This window comes from Leptinotarsa decemlineata, unplaced genomic scaffold (assembly GCF_025532065.1).
Source record: "Leptinotarsa decemlineata unplaced genomic scaffold, Ldec_3_MD MMD2_tig00001621_RagTag_RagTag, whole genome shotgun sequence".
Lineage (NCBI taxonomy): Eukaryota > Metazoa > Arthropoda > Insecta > Coleoptera > Chrysomelidae > Leptinotarsa > Leptinotarsa decemlineata.
The window spans coordinates 2,002,780-2,018,630 of NW_027412566.1; the positions used below are offsets into that span (position 1 = coordinate 2,002,780).

Sequence of the window (15,851 nt, forward strand, 5' to 3'; positions counted from 1 at the left end):
TACAGAGGCGTGCCTATTTCAGGAGATACAAATTGTTTAATTTTTTTTTCAAATGGGACACCCAGTATATTATTGAATTTTTGGAATGGTCTTTTTTCCTGATATCAAAAATATAACATATGTTACCCCTATCTTATTACGTTTTTGCGTTATTAAAGGTGAGGAAGAAAAATTTCAAATATTGAAAAATAGAAAACAAAAAATTTATTTAGGAAATTTTAATAACATGATAAGTCATAACAGGTGTTCAATATGCTCACCATTATTGTCAATGCATAATTGATAACGTTCATCTACAGAAGTGGTCAAGTTAGGTTAGGTTTAGCAACTGTTTCCTTTCAACTTTAAAATGTTTTCAATAAAATATTGATTCAATATCAGTACTAATAATTGAAGGTTGAGTTAGATTAGGTCAGGTTGGGTTAGGTTAGGTTAGGTAAGGTTAAACATTCTCATTTATAATTAAGGTTCATTAACAGAAGTGGTTAAGTTAGGTTAGGTTTAGCAACTGTTTCCTTTCAACTTTAAAATGTTTTCATTAAAATATTGATTTAATATCAGTACGAATATTTGAAGGTTGAGTTAGATTAGGTCAGGTTGGGTTAAGATTACGTTAGTTAAGGTTAAACATTCTCAATTATATTATAGGTTCATTAACTGAAGTGGTTAAGTTAGGTTAGGTTTAGCAACTATTTCATTTCTATTTTCGAATATTTTCAATAAAATATTGATTCAAAATCAGTACTAATAATTAAAGGTTAGGTGAGGTCTGGTTAAGTAAGGGTAGGTAAGGTTGTTGTATTGTGCTATCAAACATTTTTTTTTATATTATAGGTTCATTCACAAAAGTGCGTCGGTAACCAAACTAGGCAATCCCCTCTTTTCTTTATACGAGGAATTGGTCGATTCAGATATGTGGTTGGTTACCTCGTTTACGAGTAGATGGGGCGATGACAAATATGTTGTTTATCGTTCACTTCAGCGAACAGCAATTCGATTTTTGATTATGATAGATGGATAGATAGATTATCTTTATTAGTTCTTTGGTACAAAGACCCTAACGGGTGTAGAACATGTCAATGCATGAAGGAAGATGATAAAAATTACAAAAAAATAAAAAAATAAACATAATAATAAAAAATATAAAATGAAAAAGACAGACAAAGAATATAAACAGGCAGACAAATCAAAGTCTATCAGCGAAATATTCTTCTACCGATAAAAGCATGATTTTTAGGTCCTTTTTCATATATTTTGTGATATGACTTTCAAAGCAAAACAGTATCTTGATAAAGTTGTTGCAATATTATTTATATGACTCTTCCAGTTCAATTTTGAGTCAATTGTTAAGCCCAGAAAAGACAATTGAGGAGAAGATTCCAATGTTGCTAATCCATTACTGAGATTACAAACACTACTAGTACCATTTCGTGTAAACGTTATGGCATGCGTTTTATTGGTATTCAGTTTCAGATTATGGGCTGGAAAGTCGTCTTCTAGCAGGTTCAGGGAGAAATAGATATTGGTTTTTTCAGAAGAAGCATCATCTGAACTAAAAATCACAGAGCAATCATCAGCATATTGCACCATAAATTCATTCACAGCGTCTGATACGTTATTAGTATATAATATATAGAGGACCCAAGATTGAGCCTTGGGGTACCCCTCTGATTATTTTCTCTTTAATTGATGTTATCAGTTCGCCGTTTATTTGATCCCTTTGAATCACGCACTGCCTTCTATTTTCCAGATATGATTTTATTAATTTGAGAGGCAAACCTCGTATACCATAATTTGACAACTTGACACCCAATATTTCATACTCAACACTATCGAAGGCTTTTGATAGGTCCAAATTAACAGCTGTTGTAATTTTATTTTTGTTGATGGAAAATCATTGAGTGCAGGAATTGTTTCTGCGAAGAATCCTGCACTGACACCTCTAGGATAGGATCCAACGCCATTCGTGGTATTAGCCAGGGGAGTAGTTGTTCCCTGATAGGTGTCAGTGTATTAACCTAAAGTGTAGGTGAGTTGAGACTGGTCTGAATGAACTGTTTTCAGATATCTCAATTTTGTTTTTGTTTTTGATAGATAATGCAAGTGACTGAACTTTTTTGGGTTACTTTTCTTTTTGTTCTAAGCAGAGATTGAATAACAATGCGCCCACAGAGTGATTGCCAGCACCCCCGTCTACACACCCTGTCCCCTGACTATCTTGAACTATGCTCTGAGTTTTCCTAAAAACTATCACCGCTGACTTTGAATAAAGTATGACGCAGGTTTATTTAGGTTTCGATGTACTGAGTAATTCAATCCAATCCAACGCATATGTCTGAATTCTTCAGCTGAAAATATATTCCTACTACTTGGCAATATTTGTTACAGACACAGAAGCCATACCCCCCACACCCCAACTGAAATTCCCCTCGAACCACCGCAGCTCCCGCATCGACGTCTTGGACTCAATCTCCAGCTCATACGAAGGAACAAGAAAAATCCTCGCAGACTCCGAACCCAGGGGGCCCTTTTACCTGCCGCACGATTTCAGGATTGATTTCGGAAAGGACGACTATCGAAGAGATTCCAGAACTGATTTGCCTCATCCCACCGTCGACATCGGGATCTCGATGGAAATGGATCACGTGATCTCGAAACGGGAAGTGGATATCGAGCCGATGTTGGTAAACGTCAGCCTGCTGCATTATTTGGACACTGGAAGGTGGTTTCTATCGGTGAGTATCTCAAAGATATGTGTAATTTTCATATCCGGAGTGGGGCATTTGGAAAAATGGAGAAGTTTTGGAACGTTAACATTTTCTAAACAGAAGCAAAACGCTGCTGGATTGTGACAAGTTTGGAAAAGCTTGTCTAGGTTAACAACTTTTAAAGAAACGTAAAAAGTAATCTTCTATTGTTCGAAATAACGAAATCGAGAAACATGTAGAGTCAAAAACTGTTGCGCTTGATATTTCTAAGGCCTTCGACCATGTGTGGCATAAGGGTTTGCTGGCCAAACTTCGATGCTATGGCTTGTGTGATCATTTGTGTGTATGGCTCTTCATCTTTCTGAAAGAACTACCCTGCAAGTGACCGTTGATAGATATCTCTCGAATACTTTCACCATCAACGCTGGTGTTCTCCAGGAAGCCATATTGTCTCCAACCATCGTTTTATTGTATAGCAACAACTTATGGGGGAAAACCAAGAATTCATTATACAGCGTGACTCACGGTCGATGGTAGGTTAGACGTTTCTGGAAAACGCAAAGCATGATTTTTCTGAAAATTTCACCTCTCCTTACCTGTTCTATCGATCTAAAATATTTTCAGCATTGCGGCGTTGCCACTTCCATCAAAAAGTCCTAGCAACTTTATTTTTTTAAATAGAACACCCCATATATTATTACATTTTTGGAATCTCTCTAGTATTTCAATACTTTTTTGTTGATGAAGTTCTATACCTATCTCTATCTGTTTTCGAGATAAAAAATAAATTGTGCTAAATATGGTCCAAAACATAGCCTCAATTGAAATTAAGTACATCAGTACTCTCAATTCATGAAAAGTTGATATTTTGAAGATAGTTTGGGAAAACTCGATATATTCAAGTACCACCAAGAAATCGACTCCATATCATACAGGGCGTGCTAATCCTCAGCTTGCACCAATTTCGACTTTTGAGAGTTATCGTTCGTAGGTGAGCGACAGCTACTTAATGGAAAAAATATTTTTAAACATACTTGAAATATTTGGGAGGGATTTTACCTGCATTGACCCTGTTACTAGTTCCCATCTGGTCCCATCTGATTGGAATGGTTTGTTAACCCATTTAGTTTTCTCTTCATCTACTTCTTCAGCAACCAATCTTCTCGGCTCACTCTTTCAAGAATTTCCAGTTCTGAATTTATCTAGGACTCGGGAAAGCCCGAAAAAGTGCACTTATAGTATTTCCTTCTGTTTTTGTGTACTCCCTGGTATTTGTTTTGAGATTCTTCATTGATATCTGAGGTCACCTGAAGACTATATTATAGACTCTGGCACATGCTTGGGTCTGTTTGACCTCCTCACATTGTCTCCATGAGTCCTTCTTTTACATTTCCTCAGAGCTTTGTTTCAGTTGTAGAAATTTTCTGTTGATCCCAGACATCTGATTTTCTTGCTCTCTAAAAGATTTGTCTAGTTTGATATCTATCCGTGCCAAATTCTCTCTCCATCAGGAAACATTACTGTTTGATCTCTGGCTGACGATGGAAGAAGTTCGTCACACTCTGGGTCAGTGAAATCTCTTTTTTTTTAAGATCTCAAAACTTTTATTAAAACAAATCTCTTATTAGGGAACCTATCCGATCTAGCAAATTTCCAGATTTGATTAATAGGCTTTCTAGCTTGTTTTCCGGGGGTTTTGGTGAAATCAAGGTATAAAAACCTTCGATTCCAAAGTTTATATTCAAAGATTTATTGTCTAACAGGAGTAATTCCAATTACAAGACAAATATAATTAAGTTTAACGAATAGCATATAAAATCAGCAGAGTAATAGAGTAGTATAGATATTACACAAACAGTGATACATTCATATAATAATAATAATAATAATAGAAAACATTTACTGTAGAATTCTAATAGAATTATGCAGAGAATTGTGCAGAGAGTTGAAACACGGTATTTTACTTATGGGTTGAAATTAGATTCTAGTTCGACTTGCATAGAAAATAGCTTCTTACGAATTATATATTTGAAGCGTCCAAATGGAACAACAAAAATATCACATTCTGAATGGAAACTATTATACATTTTACAGATGTTATAAACTGGAGATTTTATTAACACGTTGATCCTAGGCAACGGCAAATAGAAAAAAAATTCGTTTCTACTACTTCGTCTTGGTACGTGAAAATCTAGTTGAGATAACAAATCAGGGTAGTTAACCAGATTATTGATAATTGCTAGATTTTTTTCAATTGAACACACAAAATTGTTTTTACCTACTTCTGAATTACGATTGAAGTGAAATTAGATGAAAATCAGTCTTCAATGTATCTCATGCCTAACTGATGATAGTTCCGTTTGTCTAGTGTTATAACTATGAAATTATCGATTTCTATGGAATATGTGTTTAAAATTTTGTAATCATTCGTTCATTGAATGATTGAAACAACATATTTTTTGTTTGTATGGTGTATTTCTAATAAATGTTTTGGTTTATACAAATTCACTGTTGGTTCTGAGTATGATAATTCATATTTGCATTAAATAGTTTTATTTCGTGAAGATGTCAAAGGTTTTATTTTTGAATTTATTGGCTGATCTCCAAATAGAAATAAAATAATGCAGTAGTGAGCAGATAAGACTGAAATGAATATTTTTGAATATACCTTCTAATTTTGAATAGGTTACAAATAAGTGGTGCTCCTTCTTTTCGAATGATCTCAATGTATTTTGTTCATGATAATTTTTCATAAATGAATAAAAGATGTCAATGTATTGAGCATGTTATTAAAGGGAAACAGAAATTGTAGAACCTTCAATCATAACATTCGATGAAAATTTATCATATTCAACACACCATAATTTCTGCTTATACCTTATATATTCATTTCTATCTAGAGATTTTGATTCAAAATTTAGTAACAATAATGACTATATACATAAATGAATGTAGTTATCAGTTTTATAAAGTATTTTTGATTGAATACCCAAACTCACGTCACTGCGTGTACAAAACCAACCGAAAGGTCATAAAGTCTTTTGTTTTGCATTGAGTATGCAATACAAAAATAGGGTGGACCAGGTTAAGTATTATGAATCCGTCTATAGCAGCTTCACAAACCATAACGAAATCAGAACACACTGTTAGCATTTTGCATTCGTAAAGACCATTAATCACTTTTCACTCTTAGGAAACAAAATATAGCTAGAATCGAGTGGTGAAAATAACAATGATTACACCACAGTACATTTTAAATTTCATTGAAATATTTCCGAGTCCAGTTTCCGCCTTTGAAGGGTATATTAACAATTAATTGAGAAAAAAATCCAATTTCATGAAATCCACGTTGTGTTAAACTCCGTTCCATTTCCTCCTTTATCTCCGCATTTTCTCCAAACGCCCCACTAACAAAACTGTCATTATAAAAGCGGAAAACATCGAAAAGCCATATAGCACACACATAAGCAACAGAGTGGCTCTTGAAGAGATTTTCTTTTACTAGGTGTACAACGACGAGCTCCAGCCGAACAGCGTATCTCTGATCATATCTGAAGCAGAAGGAGTGAGCACTACTTGTCTCAACGACTGCTCGGGTCGAGGATCCTGCTACCTGGGAAAATGCGATTGCATTGACGGTTTCCAAGGAATAGACTGCTCCAAGAGTGAGTATTTACTTTTATCTTGGTGGTTTCCGAACTAGGGGTTTTTCTTAATCTCTTCCCAGGTTCGACTTTGTCGAAACTAAGGAATGATTTCGATCGATTAGATTCTTTGATACGTGTTTTCGTTTTCAATTTTTTTTCGTCATCAATTGTACAATGCATGCAAATCTCAGAATTTCGTTAAAATATTGATGCAGAGTTCTTTATTGAAAGAGGAAAATTATAACAGTTAGTAAATTGATAGATGTAGCCGATACTACGTGGTAGATCATCATGAAAAATGAGAAATGAAACTTTATATAAAGTTTTTTCAACACTTTCATTTGTAATCAATGTCACTGCGCATTGCGGATGTAATCTGCTAAATGGTCGAATCGATCTAGTTCACTCACCAGTTCTCAAATAAGCGAATCTACATTGTCACAGGTGAACAAATTGCAGGTACTCAATTTAGTTAAGAACCTCTATTATAACCTACAGTAGATTATAGTGTGTGAAAGCCAAGTGTTTACTGTACTGTACTGTACATACTGAACATACTTTTAAAAAATCCCGAAACACGTCAAATGTAATGTAATGCCACCCCTACCTTCAACCCCCTACGAATGACAGGTACAACCTCCAATATTTTAATAATTATAGATTTGTGATATATCGTTCGAGAGGTCTCTTTATTCTCTATCCAAAAATGTTATCGCTCACAAGTTTATGGCAACAATTGAGATAAAATAAATTAAAATCATGTGGTTACCGAAATTCGATGAAATACACTTAAAAACCAAAATATAATGCAAAACGTAATGAAATGTAGAATACAAAAAAAAACTGTGGATGTTTACGAAGTCGATGTTCAAAATGTTCACCGCAAACGTTTCGGCAGCCTACTAATCTCAAATGAAACTGTCTTCTAACATATCAGGCGTGACCGACCTAATCGCAAGCGTTATTCGTTCTTTTGAGTTATTCTAATCTAAAGGTTTAGTTTTGTACACATTGCTCTTTACACGTTCCCATGAAAATGAATCTAATGATGAGAGATCAGGTGATCGCGCTGGCCATACAATCGATACTCGCCTCTCTATCCACCCATTGGGAAATATTGTATTGATGTATTGCAGGAAAATAACTTGATAATGTGATGGTGCTTCATCCTGTTGAAACCATATCGTATTCACTGGAACTTGAGGATTTCCTGGAACAAGAACATTTTGAAGTAGTGCCAAATGATAATCGCCATTCACGTTGCTCTCAATGAAAAAGAGACCAATGATATGGTTTCCTACAATGACTGCCCAAACATTTACCTTTTGAGGGTATTGCGTGTGTTCTCTCATTTAGTGAGAACTTTCTGTGGGTATGTGGTATGTGGGTTTTCTTCAAACTCAAGCATAACATTTGATGTGAGTTATTGTTCCTTGAGATGTGGGTGGTAAATTAGAAAATTTCTCATGAAATAGGCGAGCTACTTCCTGTTGTGTTCGGGTTTTATCTCCGTAACCAATCATTTGTAAAAATGTTATTTTATGCATTTCCGTTAATCTAATCATTTGTTAGACTTGAAGTTAACGAACTTCCAACTCAAATTGAAATTCTAACAACTAATATTGTAACATACAAAACAGGTTGACAAGGCGTTTCAAACTAACGTTGCTACGGAAATTATTTATAGTTTTTTGAAGGATACCATCTTTAAACAACATTGCTATGGTTTTGCTAACTTTCTTATTATCAATACCTCAATATGAAATAAGTTTTGAGTATATTGCAATAAGTTTTGAGTTTATTTTATCGAATTCCGGTAACCAATTGATTTTAATTCATTTTATCTTAATTGTTGCAATGAACTTGAAAGCGATAACATTTATGTATAGAGAATTTCACAGAATTTCACAAGCCTATACATCCCATTCGAAAAATTGGGGTTGTGCCTGTCATTCTGCAGTAATTGCAGCTAAATTTATTTCCAGGGAGCATTTTCTAGAGGTTCGAGAAAAAAAAAGGGCTTGGGGCAGATCTAGAGAAAACGATGGCTTCAGAAGCAACTCTAAATTCATGCAATTTTGCCATCGCCATATCTTGATGAAACAGCACTTCAATTTTTTCTAATGGAGCATTCTTCTGCGATTTCCTTCAAACGCTCACATTGTGCGCTTCCTAAAATACTGATACCATGACCATCGTTTTTATTGTGGTATGAAATGATGAACCAGGCATCATCTGTCACATATCGATGCATAAATTTGGATTTTTCATGGTGGAACAGCTTCAAACACTGCTAAAAATCACTGGGACTCATCCGCTTATGCTTATGAAGCCATCTTGGTACAAAAAAGAATCATCAGATCAATTGCAGAAGTATTTAGTACCCATTCATGTGTGGATTTATTCAAAAAGATCAGGCTATTAACTCTACCGAATTTGTTTATCTTTGAACTTTACGTTTATGTTTATTCGGTATATCGATCAAACGAAAAGAAGCATTGGTACTTACCCGCCAAGTGGAGCACAAGCGAAGTTGCCGATTGGGACAGACCGAGAAGTCAGCAGTCGCTTGTGTTCCCCGATGGGGAATGACACGACAGAAATGAGAGCTCCAGTTTCAAATGACACATCAAGATGAGCACTTCTACCACGCCACTGGATATGACTGCCGCGGTTACAGTTGAAACATTTGGATATTATAACCAAAGAAGACCACGGCAAAACCCGGAAACCAACCAAAACAATTGACAATACTATTCGAAAGGTGAATTCTCAAGGTAACTTTCACGAAAGCGAAAAAAATTCTGACACAGAATGAAAAACAAGCACTGGATAAAGTACTCATATTCTGGAGATGCCAATTCCGTTAGTAAAACGCACATTGGAAAGGTTTTGGGAAAAGTGATTGTTTTGGACGTATTTCACACCAGAGGATTGAGTTTTCCCTTTCATTTTCTCTACCTTTCAAAAAAAAACAAAAGTTTATACTGAAAACCAAATGAAAATGTACCTAACGCATAATCTATATATGCCGCTTGAAATGTATCAGGTCGTGAAACCCTGCAACTGTTCATTAGTCGTCTAATAACTCAATAAACCTCCCGTCGGTCTAAGGTAGCGATATTCAAGTCCTCTCGAACTAATACCATCATCCGGCCATTCATGTAAATGAATATCGTCACCAGTTATTTCCGCCGAGGAATATTACACGTCACATTAAACCTCAGACCCAACAACCTTTGCAATATCACCCCGACAGAGCGGGGGAAATGTCAAAGACAGCACTGCCATTCTTTGTGAGGATTTCAAGAGACGAACTAGAAAGATTCGAATTAAAACTTGCGATTCCTTTTGATCACGAAAACAATGAACCCATCGAAGGATTTTCGAATATCCGGAACTGGCGTGAAAAAGTTTTCTTCGACTGAAGGTTCTCACGAAAGCCACATTGGCAATGCCTTGGATCGATATGGAGGAATCTAGGGATGGTCAATTTTAGAGAGGGAATGTACTTCCGGTAGCCCGTTTCTGATAATATAATTGAATTCCTGCCTCGACCAGATATGTTTCTCGAGAGAATGCATCTGGTTGAAACTGGGATGATTCTGCAACCGTGTTAGCAATCACACGTTGAAAGGTAAGACCTCGTTAGTCCTTAGCTCGCACAAGTTTCTCAACTTTTAAGAGTTGTCGTATGGGGGCGACAGCTGATTAACGGTAAAACAGATTGCAAACAGATTTTTTAAACAGAATTCAGTTGTATCAGTTCATGGATCACCAAAGGTCTGCTGAAGTCAATAACGATTGAAAATAATCTATATCTCAAATTGCAGAGAGACCCTAATAACAGTAGGTTACAAATAGAATATAGAGCGTATAAAAATAAATTAAATGAACTAATACAGGAAAATAAAAAGACATATACGCGGAAACAAATAGCTGGAAACAAAAACTCATCAAAAGTCTATGGTCATGTGTGAATAGTATATGTGGAAAGAGTAGATCTCATGTGAAAATCATAAATGTCAAAACAGAGATGGGCGATCTTGTCTCAGATGATAAAATAATGGCAGAAGAGTTTAATAAATATTTTAGTAATTTGGGTGAAGATTATGCGAGTAAAATCGAGAACCCTACTGAGTTCCAAGACAAAATTCCTCCTTTGAGTCACACAATGTCTTTGTTTCCACCAACCCATAAAGAGATAATCGATACCATTAATAGTCTCAAACCTAAAAAATCCCCTGGAATTGATGGTTTGAGAGCTGAAACTCTCAAACAAATTGGGGATCTCATTGTTGCTCCTTTTTATTACATAATGAATAAATGTTTTGATTCTGCCTATTTTCCAAAATCCCTAAAAATGGGTATCATTAAACCAATACATAAAGGAGGTAGTGAATCAGAAGTTAGTAACTATAGACCGATATCATTAATTTCAACTCTGTCTAAAATAATAGAAAAAATGCTAAAAAGTAGAATGTTATGCTTTATAAATGCGCACAAAATCATCTCAAGTCATCAATACGGATTCAGAGAAAGTAAATCCACTGAAGATGCTATATATGCCTTCACAAAACTATTATATGAAGCAATGGATAAGAAAAAACCAGCTTTAGGTATTTTTGTGGACCTCTCTGAAGCGTTCGACACCGTAAATCATGAAATTCTACTAAACAAATTATATTCGTACGACATTAGAGGAAAGGTACATGATCTCTTAAAGAGTTATTTGACTGATCGACAGCAACAGGTATGCGTAAATGGAGTCATCAGTGAGGTGAGAACTGTCACGTGTGGAGTTCCACAAGGAACTGTGTTAGGACCAATATTATTCACTTTGTATATGAACAGTTCATTGTCTATGAATATAAGGGGAACAATTCTCAGCTTTGCTGATGACACAACGATAGTATATGCAGCGCGTTGCTGGGAAGATGTGAAAGTCACGGCCGAAACCGATTTTCAATTAATCAAAAAATGGTTTCAGTTCAATAAATTGACGCTCAATATAGATAAAACCCGTTATCTTCCATTCACATCCTACATTAACAATTTACCTCAACTGGGAAATCTGTATGTTGATAAAAGTACAACAATACCAGAAGCAGAATCTGTCAAGTATCTCGGAATCATAATAGATAGGCACTTACGCTGGGACAAACATACTAATTATATTACAAAAAATATTAGAGGTCTTATTGGTAGATTCAGATGCACAGTTTTTGGATATACATCACTTGAAAACCGTATATTACTAGTTAATCCAATCACAATTGACATATGGAATAATGGGCTGGGGTGGAGTACTTGATTGTCATCTGGAAAAGGTGAATGTATTGCAAAAATGGATTCTGAGAATTATTCACAAAAAAAAAGTAACCTTTCCCTCTAACGAACTCTTTCTTTTGAGTGGAACACTAGATATAAGACAATTATACTGCCAAAACGTTATTATCAACATACACAAATCTAAAATTGAACTGAAAGCCATCGATCATAGTTATCCTACTCGAAAAAGAAATACAACTGTGCAAATTCCCAAATGTGAAAAAAATATTGGACAACGATGTACAAGCTTCTTAGGTCATGAATTGTACAATCATTTTCCTCCAGAATTTAAACTGATCAACAACATTAACTCATTCAAACATAAATTGAAAATTTGGATGCAAACCACCGGAAGACTGTTTTTTAGTGATATAGTCAACAACAAAATTTGATGAAAACATAACTTTTGTAAATTATATATTATTCCATACTGTAATCTGAATATTTCTCGAATATGACCCCTCATTATTATCGTATATATTTTAGTTATGAGTGTTATCGTTATTTCGCTTTTACTGTATATATTTTAATTATAAGTGTTGTCAATATATTCGACTATTTTACCGTTTACGTATGTTTCTATATCATGCTTACTGAATATCAACTTACTTTTTCTCACTCACGCACAAGCAACCCCTTGCTTCTGTGAGCATATATGTTTATTATTCTATATTTATTAATTGTATTAATTTTTCTATTTGAAATAAACATTATTATTATTATTTCAAAAGTTTTGACAGTTTCGCCCAATATTTTCTCTACGAATTCAAATTGAAGCAAATCCCTGCTTAAATAGCCAGATAAATTACCCAGGCATTTGGCAATAAATCCGATTTATTGTTATTATTTATTATTATTAACGAATCCGGTGGTTGATCTACAGTAATCTAGGACGAGAATATGGTGACGCTAGGGGGGACTAACCCATCATTAGCAGTGCTTGGGATGACGTCAGTTCTCATGACGTTTTTCATGGTTTGAAACGTATTGGAAAGTCATAAAGCTCAAAAAGTGGGTGCCCGAAATCTGAACAATAGACAGTTCTTATGTTTCGAAGTCTGTTCTTTGCTTTTGTGCAACCTAAACGATCCAATCATGGATCGAATCGCCACTTGTGATGGAAAATAGATCCTTTACAACAACCGGGAGCGTTCAGGACAGCAGTTGGATACAGTTGAGCCACCCTGGCACTTTCCAGAAGCGAAAACCTATCAAAAATGACCACGATTGCTCAACGGCCTGTGTGATTTTGTAACCGGGCCAAACCATCACAGCAAAGTCCTGTTGTGAAGAATTTGACGAAATGTATCGAGCAGTGCTTCAGCAGCAACCGGTACTGGTCGGAAGAAGAGGTCCAATCCTGCTCCTCGACACACATCTACGTTCCACAAATCATCGTCCAAAAATTAAATAAATTGAGCGTCCAAGTTCTGCCTCACCACCATACTCCCCAGATCTACCACCAATCGACTACCATCATTTCAAGCACTTCGGTAACTTTCTCACCGGTAGAACCTTCGCCAATCATGATCAGGTAAAAAGGGCTTTCGTCGACTTTATCGAATGCCGAGCAGCAATGTTCATACTGACAGAATTGATCGACTTTTGTTAGGATGGCAAAAGTGAACTGATGAAAACGATGAAAACTTTTGAATTAGCCTGATATTTTGTTTTAGACGACGTCAGTAAATGATCAATTTCAAATTATACAGATTCATCATTAATGATGAGTGAACAGTTTCTTAGTAGTCAGTGGGCTATGCTTGAAAACTGGCAGTAAACAAATCTAAAGAAATGAATTTTTAACGTTCGAGCCAGTCTCAGATATACCTACACATTAGGTTGAATGGACTGAGGCCGACCTTTTTCGAACTGACGCATGAACCGGCCTGCAAGTGTGCCCGTTCCAAAATTGAAGGTCGACTCTTTCAGTTGTATTGCCAATTGCATATGCAGGAAATTTTCTGTGAAGATTCCTGCAATGACGCCTGTCGGATATAATCCAACGACCTTCGTGGTATTAGCCAGGGGAGTAATTGTTTTCTGATAGGCGTCAGAAAACAAGTTCATTCCTTTAGATTAGTTATACAGTTCACAAAAAAAATTTTAAGTTTCATACCAATATATCTTACTTCAATAAATGAACTGTGAGAAAATTGAATTTTCAAATTGCATGCGTTATTCCTTTGCAAATCAGAAAACAAAAAAGTAATGACTTGTCTCATCAAAAAGGAAGTGAAGGAAATGAAAAATATCTTCATGAGTTTTATGAAAGGACTCCAAAGAACAACGAAAACTCCAGTGGGTTCAATTACAATTCATATGCCCTGTACCATCATCACTTCTGCAAATCAGAATAGAACGGAAGCCTTGTCCACAACAGATAACGGAAAACTTTCTCAGAAAACTACCCGGAGTCTTATTTCAAGTTTAAAGATATTCGTAGGAATTATCCCCGCTTATTTTTCTTCCGCGCTTATTAGAAGACACAACAAAGCAAAAACTAATTTCGAACTTATCCAACTTCCAGGGATTAATTCATAAAGAAGAGGCGTAGCCGCGATAGTCTTCGCATTACCTGTAGGAGTGCCAGATGAATTTTCATCTATTCCAGTCCTCTTCTCTCGGTCTTTGACAAGAGTCTTCTCATTTTAAAGTAAGCTTCAGCTCAAGCTCTTTGAAGAGGGACATAAATTATTGAAATACGAAACGCGAGAAATAAAAGAATTTGAACGGGATAGAACGATGGGATTTTTCTACAAATGACTAGTTGTTGCCCGCGATTTTGCTCGCGTAGAATTTGGTTTGTCACAATAAATTTCGTGATAGACCATTTCAAAAAAAATAGTTACAATAGTTTCTTAGCAACCCAAAACTTCAGGTTTCCAACTTTGAAACTGACGAAATTCCTGATTTCCTTTCTTGATGCTTATTTACGCTATACAAAAAACCTACCTGCATATTTCAAGATTCCAGGTTCATTAGCTTTGGCTGTACGTTGATATGACAGCGGGCAATACCTAGTTATCTATATTTTCACAAAAATACAGAAACTAAAATATATGCCAACTGCATCAAGTGATAAATAGCTTCGAGAATCAAATTATGTTACCTATAGAAAAATTCACAACACTAACACAACCGTCAACGATGTCTGCCCTCAGTCTGCGCTTCATTGCTTAGACCGCCCCTCCTAAATTAATCCCGTGTTAGGAATCACACGTTAAAAAGTAAAACCTCGTTAATCCTTAGCTCGCACAAGTTTCGACTTGTGAGGGTTGTCGTTCGTAGGGGTGCGACAGCTGGTTAACGAAAAAAAACAGATTTTAAACAGATTTTTTGAACAGATCAAATACTTAAAATGACAACTTATAACGAATTTGACAGATATTCTAAAATTTGCATTGTAAAAAAGTGTCTAATTCACTAAGAGGTAAATATATGCTATCGCGAACTTTTATTCAGGAATATTGAAGATGAGGAATCTTACGTTTCATTATCTGTTGACTATGGAGTACCTGAGGGCTCTATCCTTGTCCCCATTCTGTTCTCTCTATGTACAGGGTGTAACTGAATAAGTGTAAAACATTCAAGGAGGTGATTCTTCATCGAAAAAAAGATAGGATCTTCCCTATAAAAGAATTTCATCGGAGCATCCCTTGTTGAGATACAGCCCCTTAAAAGGGGTACATAAAATTTGTATAAAGCACTAAAAAAGTTACAATATTGTAATTAACCTGGCGTTTTGTACAACCAAAAATACACTTAGCCAGAAATGTATTTGGTTTACCCCATGATTGTAAGGGGTGGAAAACGCAACCCTTAAAATTTATTTCCAACGTAACTTTTTGTCTTATTATTTGTTTACCACTTAAAAATTCATTTCCGATAGCCTGTTTCATTCTAAACAAAAAATGTGTCCGGTTTTTTGTCCAAAATAAACCAGTTCGCAGCAAAAAATTATTTTACGAACAACTACAGAGATACATCGTCATAAATGCGAAAATACGAAACTAATCTATCTAGTAGGTCGCTTTTAGTAATAGTGACAATTACATTGGTATGACGCTGTCAGTTTGTGGATTTTCGAAATTTAATTAATACTAATTGTGTGTTATTGTTCTGTTCTTAATTTGTAACTTTAATAATTCACTTGTAATTAAAA

General features: G+C 35.4%; 1 protein-coding gene across 4 annotated transcripts in view; it reads left to right on the forward strand.

Moving 5' to 3' along the window:
- Ten-a (Teneurin-a transmembrane protein) overlaps positions 1-15,851 on the forward strand; it is a 928,723-nt gene that overhangs the window by 789,527 nt on the left and 123,345 nt on the right. For all 4 annotated transcript variants that reach the window (XM_074176153.1, XM_074176154.1, XM_074176155.1 and 1 more), the window contains 2 exons: positions 2,389-2,735; positions 6,214-6,373. In XM_074176153.1, the coding sequence (XP_074032254.1) occupies positions 2,389-2,735; positions 6,214-6,373 (507 nt within the window). The remainder of the gene's footprint in view (positions 1-2,388; positions 2,736-6,213; positions 6,374-15,851) is intronic.